This window comes from Ptychodera flava, chromosome 9 (genome assembly GCF_041260155.1).
Source record: "Ptychodera flava strain L36383 chromosome 9, AS_Pfla_20210202, whole genome shotgun sequence".
NCBI classification, from domain to species: Eukaryota; Metazoa; Hemichordata; class Enteropneusta; family Ptychoderidae; genus Ptychodera; species Ptychodera flava.
In genome coordinates this window covers 5108299-5120731 of record NC_091936.1, presented here as the reverse complement: position 1 = coordinate 5120731, position 12433 = coordinate 5108299, and the positions used below count along the sequence as shown (strand labels likewise).

The 12433-nt window shown below is 36.5% G+C and overlaps 1 protein-coding gene across 2 annotated transcripts in view; it reads right to left on the bottom strand.

Annotated features, from left to right (window-relative positions):
- LOC139139834 (oxysterol-binding protein-related protein 11-like) overlaps window positions 1-12433 on the bottom strand; it is a 55110-nt gene that overhangs the window by 30153 nt on the left and 12524 nt on the right. For both annotated transcript variants that reach the window (XM_070708770.1, XM_070708771.1), the window contains exons 2-3: window positions 1793-1824; window positions 563-668 (exon numbers count right to left, since the gene is read on the bottom strand). In XM_070708770.1, the coding sequence (XP_070564871.1) occupies window positions 563-668; window positions 1793-1824 (138 nt within the window). The remainder of the gene's footprint in view (window positions 1-562; window positions 669-1792; window positions 1825-12433) is intronic.

The window sequence follows — 12433 nt, the reverse complement described above, 5'->3', positions numbered from 1 at the left end:
GTTACGATGCATCAGAAAATTGCAACATTGTGTCCTTTTTGTTGAAGATGGATCTGTTAGAATTTGTAGCGCACAATGACGAAAAAGAAAACAAAACTCGAGAGAAAAAAATGAGTGGATGTTTTGCAGCGTTCTACCGTCATTTATTTGGTTTTGTGATCAACAGTGATAAAATAACTCCTTTATTTTTTAGTTACTTGGCGGTAAATATTTTACCGAATTACGGCCCTGGGCCGTTATTTAGCTACAGGTGTGAAGCAGACAATGTAGCCATTTCTGTTTAACGGCCCTGGGCGTACTACAAAATAACACACAAGTATCTAAACTCTGAGAGCCCTTTGCTAAGTACATGGCTACTAATGGGCTGTCTTCCACTGACGTCCTCAATGTTCTGGTCAAGAGAGGCTGACAGACATTGTTTTGCCAGATTGTTTAACTCACTGGCGTACATTGTGCTTAAATTGTTGCCTAAAGAAGAAAACGGCCATGTTGCATAGCCAACATCGGGCTGTGAGAGTGTCTGCATAAAATAATGCACGATTATTCCAATATGCTTACTTACAACATAGTATGACAACGTTCCTGTATCTTGATCCAAGACAAACCATCTATGCTGCCATCCTTTCATAACATTGGTGTACTTGTTTAGTTGACCTTCCAAGGGTGACCTGAAATAATCATAAACCTACGATGAAATGAAATCCAATGCAGTCTCTCCTCAGAATGACTTTCATCATTCCATGGTACATGTCAATATTCCCAGTATACATGTATTTGGAGAAAGCTACACACACACTGTGTGGCTGTTTCGCTTTTGTTGAGAAATGCACTGCAAGAAACCCATATTCTGTAGTGGTGAAATACATGTATGTAAGAAACTCCATTTCATTATTTTGATATGAAAATGGCATGCAGATTAAGTACTATGTCAATGAAATCTGACATTGAAGTTTAGTATATAAAAACAAGAATGAATTTTGATCCTGATTTCTCCATTTTCAAAGAATACTGGAAATACTAGTACATGCATGTACCACATGTACGGTAGCTAGGTGTGTTGCACGTTATCAAGTTGTTTGAATAAGCTAGAATGCACCTCTGGGACAGATATTTGAACTCTGAAATATTTTTGAAGCTCATGGAGTAAATAAAGTTTTCCCCTGCGTTTTGGTGAAAATGAAAAATTGATTTTTCCTCATAAAGTTAATACAGGGATGGTGGCTGTTTTGAATTTCAAGTGTTGTGAAATATTTGGTAATTTGTTTCTCTAGTACTGAATTTGCATAGTGACCGCTGATTTTAATTCTTGATTTCCAAAGAAATACCAGTAGTTTGATTAAAATTTTGTTGCAAAAACCTTGATCAAAAGCGTAGTACTTTAATTGTTGAGGCCCATTCTACTTGAATGTACTGATGACATGCCAGTAGTATTGTACATCACATACAACACATATAGGAGTGCCACCTTCATAATAGACTTGTATGCTCTTGTGTGTTGTATTCACTTAGTAATTTTCATTTTCATTGTTGGTGGTGGTTTTGTTCAAATACTACTAACATACAAAGATACAAGCATAAAAAAGATGATAACTAATACTAGATTTCTTGTCTGCTACTGGATATGTTGCAATTTTATAAGTTTTTAATTATTATGAAACATTACACAGACAGAAATTCGCGCCCCAAGATAGCAGTACAGGTACTTTTGCATACACTTTGAATTTACATACCGGTACATGAGGAGTCAAAAAGTACATATATCTGAAGTCAAATGCAGAATGACAACACTAACCTTAGGAAGTTCTCTTCATCTGCATCAAACTCCTGCAAGAAATAAAAAGAAAGAGAGCATTTATAATTTGCTCCTAATTTGATTCTTAGATATTCTAGTTGGGGGTATATATGTACAGTACTGGTAGATGTGTGTGTACTTGTGAACTATTTTTATAGGGAGAAACTGACATGGTTGCTATCCTGTAAAATACTATTGTTCCGTTTGTTATAAAGACGATGACTTCAAAATAAGTTAGTAAAATATATTATGTACTGAATTCTATATGGAGTGGTGTTTGGAGGGGTGTGAGTACATTAGAAATGCTCCCAATTCAATGTACACATATAACTGAACTTTCTTGATGCCACAAACTTCCCGAAAATAGCAGAGACATACAACAATTTTTGTATCAAGTACACGGACAGAAAAACACAACAGTCAAAAGGGCTTTATTACGGAATGAATCAACTGAGACAATCGTCGTGCATGTTGACATGAATAGTTACAAGTACATAATGTTATTTGCAGTGTTTTTGCTAAGGTTATATTGCATGGAATACACTTGTAACTACTAAACTAGTTATATTTTGTTGTCCTGTAATGATCAGTGATATTGCTGCTTTGATATGTACCAGGGGAAAACCAACATTAAATGGCTGTGAAAACATGAATGGCTGACTGCCCTTAACAAAAACACTGTATTGTGTGGGGTCGAGCAGAAAACATGGCGATTTTTTTATCAAAATACACTTGTGAGTTGCACATAAACTTATGGATGAACAAAAAAATTCCACTTAGTGCTCATACACCACATTCTCATCTGCCATGCAATGCAGTTAATTCATTTATAGATATGTGTATAAATACCACTGGCCCTGTTTTCAATTCTGACACAATTTTTTTCTTTGATCAACTAATTACAGCATGGGAAAGAAACCCTTGCATACTTGTTTCATTAATAGTAAATAATTTGTAGAAGAAAATATTAACAAATATAATGTCATCTATAATGCAAGACTTCGTAGAATACTATTTATAAATTGAAAAATAATCAGCACACCATTTTTTTAATTTTGACATTTTACCAGAGGCTGAAACCAGGACCAGTTTTTGAAAAGAAGGGAGATATAAATTGACCAGACATTTTATTTTATTTTCATCCATTGGATTATGCATGATTGTCATATAGCAAACACCAGCTTCATCATGAAATCAAAATTATACAAAACATCATTGAGCATGCTGGCACAGAGGCATAAAAGATTTTTTTATTTTTTTTTTTAGCAGAATCAGTGGCAAATGATTTGGAGATGCATACCGATCTGAGATATAAATCAAGGGGAATATATCCCATGGGTGTCTGCAATGTGGAAAAAAAAAGAAGGCAGAAAATGGGATGATGATTATTACTGACTATGGCTATCAGACAATAGAGTGCAAACATTTAGTAGAGAGAATGTTGCAATTATAAAATCCATTTGCTGTACCCATTGATGAGAATGGTTGGCAAACAGTTGAAATAGATGAAGCATAAAATACTGGTACATATATAGGTATCATGTAATTGTAATGTACAAGTGATTAAAAGTGTGATCATTTCATAGCAGAAGATAATTGTCATTTCACAATGAATCAATTGGTGATAGAGTGAAAGTTAGATGTATGTATTACATTTCAAAGGAGTTGTTAAAATGATAGAGTGAGGCACATTCATTATCAGAAAAAAAGGGGCCATATACTGTATATTGTACTGTGCAAATGTAGTGAAGTGTAGTATAGTGTAGTGTAGTGTAGTGTAGTGTAGTGTAGTGTAGTGTAGTGTAGTGTAGTGTAGTGTAGTGTAGTGTAGTGTAGTGCAGTGTAGTGTAGTGCAGTAGTGTAGTGTAGTGAAGTGTAGTGTAGTGTAGTGAAGTATACAGAAGAGTGAAGAGCAGTTAAATGTAGTGTAGTGTAGTGTAGTGTAGTGTACAGTAGTAAGTGTAGTATAGTGTAGTGTAGTGTAGTAGTGCAGAATAGTGTAGTGTAGTGCAGTTAAAAGTAGTATAGTGTAGTGTAGTGTAGTGTAGTGTAGTGTAGTAGTGCAGTTAATGTAGTGTAGTGTAGTGTAGTGTAGTGTAGTAGTGCAGTTAATGTAGTGTAGTGTAGCGTAGTGTAGCGTAGCATAGTGTAGTGTAGTGTAGTGTTGTGTAGTGTAGCGTAGCGTAGTGTAGTGTAGCGTAGTGTAGTGTAGTGTAGTGTAGTGTAGTGTAGTGTATCATGTAAATTGTAGATGAAGATCCAGATATCAGATTCAATATGGTGAGTTGTAAAGAGTGACAGGATTAGAGTTTGCAGACACCGGGTTTTCATCAAACTTAAAAAGGTTTACTCATCCACTTGCACAAAGTTGCTCTGCCATCTTCTTACATTATGCCGGGTAATTTTTGTCAAATATGTTAGAAGTGATTAAGGTTACTGATACATGCTTGGTAATACACATGTAACAGTGTGCCCCCTAACATAGAGGATTAATGAACTGTTTGAGTCCGTTCATGAATTTTTTGAATTTTCCTCAAGTCTGTGCTATACTGATACACTGTACTTGTAAAATTTTCTAAAGTCAGACAGGAGATTGAGTCAGAGGCATATCAAATTGACTTTGATAAAGAGGACACACTGCTTAAACATTAGATCTGATCTAATCCTTCCAATAGCTCTGAGACATCAATAAATTGAGCATGTAATTGGTAGTAAAATGCACATGTACAGCATAGATATTGCCATCAAACCGCAGAATTACATCACTGTAGTACATCTTGAATAAATTTACATGCATGTGAGTAGGGTAAGCCTTATGGAGAGCTTTGACATTATGGCTCATCATACTTCATGTTGGAAGACTACTGTCACTTTCCATTTGACACTGAAATCACCGTTTACATGGAAATACCTCAAGCCTATAGACAACATTAGTGAGTCTATAGAGCAACACACAAGCCTTTCACGATCAGTTTTTATTCTACACTGAAATTCTGATCACAATATAAACAGTGTAGATTTATAGCTACATGTACATGTTGATACACACAGCTTTATGTACATGTAATGATGTATGTACATGTGTAAGAAGATCATTAAACATTCACTGTTTTCCAAGGAGCCATCATACAATGTAGTATACAGCAGTCGTATAGCATACAGGGTCATATCTTGTAAATTTATCAAATAAAAACAAAAAACATTACAGCGATTTTTTCAATTGCTATGCAAATAGGTCATCATGTCGTGAGAAATTTTCAGAATGGAAAGTTAATTGGAATGTACATGGTAGGTTTACGACTAACAAGCCAGGAAAATTGCCTCTTGTAACTGTGATCCAATATCCCTACATGTATACAAGTCACTGAAATCAGTATTATACTGCATCATGATTGGTAGAACCAAACCTACAGTATCTATCTTGCACCATAAAGTTATTTCGAGGTTATCATTGTACATGTACATATATACCAGTACATGAGAATATGTCTATCATACACATACATGTATACAACATGTATCATAGTACAGTATCATGTATATGTCCAGGCCAGGCAACTTCCATTTAAGGTAGAACGCACCTCGGGGACAGATATTCGGGCCTTCAAATTTTATCAATTTTCTTCTGACCTACCACTTGTGGGGGCTCATTTTGAAGCTCTTGGCGAAAGAAAAGTTTTCACCATCTTAGTTTTTCGAAAATCGAAAATTTTCTTTTTTCCATAGAGTTAACACAGGGATGGCGGCCATTTTGAATTTCAAATATCGAGAAATCGCAAGTTATTTGTCTCTCTAGTACCAAAGTTTGCACGGTGACCCCTGATTTTTATTCTTGCTTCGATAAGAGAATGGTTGAAAGTTTCACTGAGGAAAGTTTGAGCAAAAGTTTAAGTCTTTCACTTTCGAGGTGCATATTACCTTAAGGTGGAGTTGCTCTTATCAATATAGGTTTTCCAAAGGAGTATTTCTCATCTAAAATGACAAGGAGACCCCCTCATATTATATCTTTTCAAGAAGCAGAGAATCTAAAGTTTAGTATGGTAGAAATAGTTTACTCGAAGGATGAATGGAAAAAACCTCAATTTTGGTATTGATGACAAGTCAAAAGCTTGATAATATTTTCTGAAATGTAATATTTCACTTGAAACAAGTGTATATATAGAAAAAAAGACTATTTTCTTTGCATTATCTATCCTCATTCTAAAATGGCAGGAGTTGGAAGACTGACACTTAAAAAAGTGATTAAAATCATGATAAATAACATTTAAATGTCTATTGCCAAGCAAAACAGTCATTTTGTTAAATAGTATTTAAAGAACATTTGTGAAAATTTGACTCAGCCAGAGTGGAGTTAAATTCTTTGGAAACTTGAAATTTGGAGAAAAGAGAAGCCAGGATATTGGGTGATTTGAATAAATTTGCATAAATTTACACTTCTTCACACCTAACTTATGACCGCTTGACAAGCTAAAAGGTGAACCCAACAAATATTTTAATCTTGGGTTGACAAATTACTTAAAATGGAATGAATCTTTGCAAAAAAGTGATTTTGAGCAAAATATGCTGTTATGTGCAGCACCACATTAAATGGTGTGTCTGTTTATTTTATCTGTTAATCTCTGCATATAATGACCTAAATGAAAGCTAAACAGAATCTCCATAACAGTTACGTGTATCTGTGGTAATGACATAACATCCTTCCCAATACAGAGACTTCTACCCATATCCTTTACTCTAAGAATACAGGTTATGTGAAGTCTATGTCTGGAATCAGGAATGGGCGTGACTAAAAAAATGTGAAGTTGTACATATCATGTAACATGTACATATTATCTGCTGATCATACATGCTTTCATTAATATCAACAAATACATGTATATGTATGTGTCGTAAGTCATCAGTATCATACAAAGGGAAGTTACTGTTAAGTGTACATATAATTTACACACCATGTATTTCAACATGTTGCAGCAGTGTCACACATACAATTGCATGTGTTACCCTAATTCTGACAGACACTATAATTGTACGGTAGCTGTACAGACACATGAGGTGTTCTGTACGCTTCCTTACAAATACTTGTATGCCATATTAAAGTATTTCTTCTAAGTATGGGAGTATGGGTGGTAAAACATTTGCATAGTGCACAATACTCATTGTGTTTGACCTCAAACCTCTAAATCTGTCCGTGGAGAATAATTTGGAAATGGGCAAATTCAACAAGAAGATTTGAACGTCTAAAAACACAGTAATTGATGAAATACATGGTAGAAGTTTAAACTGCTTAAAGGCTTTTGAACAACAAATAATTCATGACAAAATCTGAGCAGTGATTGACTATCATGCATGTACAGTTTGTATGGATATCTGTCTTCAACAAAAATCCAATGTGAGCGGCGTGGAAAATTAAAACATAGCTAGGGAGTCTCAGCAGTAGCCACACTAATCTCTGCCACAGGCGACGCATTTCACCAACTTTTTGGGTATTGTGTGTTTTCCATTATATATTTTCTGTCTTTTTTTGTACTTAGACCACAAAAAAAAAGATAAATGAATAATACACTAGTTTCAATATTGATACTCAATTCCGTGAACACTTGCAAAACACAGACCTTGCTCTAGGTTACATGGATGTGAATCAATGATTCAAAATGTATGCCACAGTGGCTGTCAGCTTTGCAGAAGCGATTTTCAAAGTTTTAGCAGATTATACTACCAGTAGTGTGTAATGTATTATTTTTACCAGTGTGCGGAAATTGCAATCTCTAGCTAGATAGCTCCTATCAAAATCTGCTATTTCTGCCACATTTATTGAGCCAGTTGGGCACGCGCAGGACTGAAAGAAGTCCCAGTTTGGAATATTAATTAAAATTTGTCTACATGTATACAGCAGAGATTGGTTGGGGCGCGCGGTCAATGACTCAGAAACCCTCTAGCTTGGTTTGAATTATCCACGCAGCACTACTGTCCCACAATGCTTCAATCTCTGTGTGGAGATTGCAACCTCCCCTATTGTCGTATTTTTAATTAGGAATGGAACATTAGATTGCACAATTTCAAACCACTTTTCTGTTCACTGTCATGCACAGTATTTCTGGAAAATTGAAATTCATAACACAACCGGAAGTGATAGAATACTGTCATTTTTTTCATGTAGGATGTAAATAAATGTACGTCATGTGTTTATGAGTTATACAGGTACATATATTGTGAAATCAAAATTAGAAACAAAATGGCCTATGAGTAAGGGTTGCGGAAACCTGATGAACTAATGACTCTATGACGATATATCTTAACAATTTTCAGATGCTGTGTACGGTTGTACCATTGGAAACTATAATCATGGTTCAAACTTTGTTGTTCAATATTTGGTGTTTAAAAACCTTCATTCAAGCACATTTATCCACCACTAAAAAAAATGGCATCTTCAGTGTCCATTTTCCATCTATAGAAGACTGTAGTAGTACTGTGTTGTGCTGTAGTCAGCTGCAACATTATTATTGCAGATAGGGCCCATGGCAACATGAAACACCATCTTGTATGATTTATTACACAAACAACGTAATTTGCTGGACCGAAGTATTATACATTGTGTAAATGTACTACATGTACTATGGAACCAATAATCATATAATGATACATGCATTGGTCTGCTGATGGTATGCTGTGACATTATACAACAATTGCAGTGCAGTGGTGCATGCTACATTTATTGATGCTCTGTATAATTATAATTACCAGATAGGTATTAGTCCTAAGGCATGCTGCCTGAAAATGTATTTTTAATGACATATAATTATGTAAAATGGTGCGATACTATCGTCATACATACTGCACTGACACTGTCTCACCAATTTCAAATTCTTTTAAAAAATTTCTAAACCAAAGAAACGCTATGGAGGAAAACCTTTTACTCTGTACCTTACTAGACTGACACGTAGCCATCAAGTCAAACTGGTTAAAACTGTTAAAAGTAGGTCACTTTTTAGATACAGGTGTCATGTATCTTAGCATAACCCACTTGACAGTTTGACGACACCTAAAAATATTCATAAACAAAATTTTCACCAACTTTCTCGCTATGGTACGTAAAGACTGGTATTTACTGACTTGAGCTGATGTGAAAGACTGGCACATGTTACAATGACTGTGTAGGCATCTTGACTTTACACTGATTATGAATGACTCCATCCAAAATGCTAAAATAGAGAAATGAACCTCCACCCAATAGAGAGTCATCTGATTAAACAGAATCATACTGACTATACTGTATACACCATGCTAGGGATATCCTTTCAACTTGTGAGATATCTACTTTCAACTTTTGTGATCCAATCATATATATATACCTATGGAACTATTTCTGTCAATTTAAAATTTCATGTCTGATTAAAATAGTCTACGGTATCCACCATGAGCCATCATCACATAACAACTTCTAAAAGTACTGCTTAATACCAACACATCTCCTTTATGGATGACATGTTGATAGTTGCATTGTAACCTACACTGTGGCATATTCTTTTCAACAATAAGAGAGAAACAGCAAACATTCCTTGTATCTGTTTGAGTGCCCAGATTTTACATTAAAGGGACAAAGTAGGCCATTTTTCATGAATTTTGTTTTGATACAAGATACTACTTATATTGTTTGACATGTTGAAAGATACTGAATGAATGGGTGACCATGCATATGTTTGACCCAGGTTTTAAACACGATACATGAAACCATCGCGAAAATGAATTAATGGTCATGACGTGTCTAAAACCAGGGTCAAATATATGCATGGTCACCCATTTATTCAGTATCTTTCAACATGTCAAACAATATAAGTAGTGTCTTGCATCAAACAAAATTCATGAAAAATGGCCTTCTTTGTCCCTTTAAGGTAGTACGCACCTTTGAAGTTAAAGACTTAAACTTTTGCTCAAACTTTCTTCAAGGAATATTTGAACCATTCTCTTTTATAATCAAGAATAAAAATCGGGGGTCACCTTGCAAATTTTGGTACAAGAGAAACATATTACCCAAGATTTACCGATATTTGAAATTCAAAATGGCCACCATACCTGTGGTAACTCTATGCAGAAAAATAAAATTCTCAATTTTTGAAAAACTAAGACAGTGAAAAGGTTTCTTATGCTAAGGGCTTTAAAATGAGCCCCAACAAGTGGTACACATGTAGATCAGAAAAGAATTGTAAAAGTTGGAGAGTTCGGATATCTGTCCCCGACGCACATACTACCTTGAGTCAATATGAAATCATTGTTATCAACACTGTAAGGTGACCTTTGACATAGCAGGATGGGTGGGAAATTGGAGATATTGTCAAGCTGACCTTTAACAAGGCAGGATGAGTATGAAATTGGAGACATTGTCAAGGTGACCTTTGACATGGCAAGATGAGTCGGAAATCAGAGATAATTGTCAACATGTCCCTTTAACTGGGTCAGCTGGTTCACAGCTCCTGTGTACATGAAATGATTCATTGTTTCAATTTTTGTCTGTCTTCCAATTTGTACACACAAAATTAAAACCTCTTAACAAAATATCCTACACAAGTCACTGTGTATGTAGTGTTGAGATACATGTCCAATCTACATGTATGTAAAGTATCTTTTTGCAAAAATAAACAATTCAGAAATTCATGAGGGCATGTAAACTATCAATGACGTGAACTAATGGAAAAGTGAGACTTTAGCACTTTTCCTGCCAGTGACCTATCAGTGTCACTTTCTCATCTGCCAAATTAGTGAAAAGCAGTATTGAGCAAAAGCCAACAAAAATGTCACTTGCATGTCCTTTGAGCAAAAACCGATATATACTTTCACCTACTTTACATATGTGTCATAGCCCAGGGTCATATCAGGTGACTGGTCAAGTCAACAAAATAAATATACAGTATCTATGTTTTCAGGGGCCTTCAAATTTACAAGTCTTTGTAAACTGAAACATACAAGACATGATAAGCCTCATTGGTTTTTATCCAACTTGACCTGATGGTGAGAGGGATGGGGACCTGATAGCGACAGGGACCTGATAGTGACAGGGACCTGGAGGTGACAGGGACCTGGTGGTGACAGGGACCTGATAGTGACAGGGACCTGATAGTGACAGGGACCTGATAGTGACAGGGACCTGATAGTGACAGGGACCTGATGGTGACAGGGACCTGGTGGTGACAATGACCCTGTAGTGACAGGGACCTGATGGTGACAGGGACCCAGTGTTCTCCCCAGGCCTTTTAGCGTAGCGGTCCCGCTACGCTTTCGCCTCTCCCCGCTACGCTTTCATTCTCCCCGCTACGCTTTAAAATATTCCCGCCATCCTTTAGTTCACACGCTCTGCGTAGCTACCAGCTGTTGCATGCATTGTCTACACATTAGCGCTCACTGCAACTTTCAACCTGGTGAAAGAGTGGAAGGTGTGAAGTATGGTATGCGTCCGATAAGTTGTCCGTAAGTGTTGAGAGGAACGTTAAAACAATAGAAGAATCGGCTGGGTTGTTCACAAGTTTTCATTCTACAACGACTATTACGACCAACAAAGACCTTTAGTCGGTATACATCGAGGACAAGTATTCACAGAGTTAGGCGGTGTAGCACTAGCGAGGCCTTTGATCACATTCCCATGCTTTGATCAACGAAATGGACCGGAAAAGAAACAAAAGAAGCAGTTGACTAGTGAGGTTGATTATGATTTTGCAACGATGATCTTTTTTTTTGTCCGAGTACGATCACGATCGCGATCGCGTTCACATTGCATAAATTCCAATATGGCGGCGGCCATGTTGGCCGACGTGTTTATAACGTGTTGACATTGATCCTGGCGTCGCGTGTAGTTCCACTCTGACACGTTCTCTGAAAGATTTTACACCTGATTTTCGAGTGATTCTAGTCGTACTTAGTTCATGTCTTGTGATCATCTTGGTGGTATTTTTAAAATGAAGAATCGAACGACGATGTTCAGTGGCAGTGGTAGTTATGCGGGGGGGGGGGGGGGGGGCGCGCTGGTTGAAATTGATCCCCGTGATGAAACATTATTCGCGGTGTTTGTTGTTCAAAAATGATATAAAACTCAATTACATTTGAATTGTATAAAGCTTAAACTTGTGAATTTTCCTCTTTGTTGGCAATTTTTGACAATTTTATTAGCAATATATGTATTAATGATACTCAAATCAGACGAACCACTTCTTGCTTTCAATCTGAACTTGCTGTTACTGTTTGAATCTTCTATTTTAATTGCAATTCTACTATACTGTGATGATTTATTTAAGTGTAATAAAGAGTTTCCATGATGTTCAAATTGCATACTTGTGTGTTACCATTGCATTTTGTTGTGAGTGTATATGAATGCGTGGGTGCATGTGCAAGCTTATATCCATATGCAAATATAAATTAATGATATGCAAATGATTATGCAAATTAGCCGCTACGCTTTTGCTTGATCCTGGGAGAGAACACTGGGGACCTGATGGTGACAGGGACCTGATGGTGACAGGGACCCGACAGTGACGGGGACCTGATGGTGACAGGGACCTGGTGGTGACAGTGACCCTGTAGTGACAGGGACCTGATAGTGACAGGGACCTGGTGGTGACAGGGACCTGGTAGTGACAGGGACCTTGTAGTGACAGG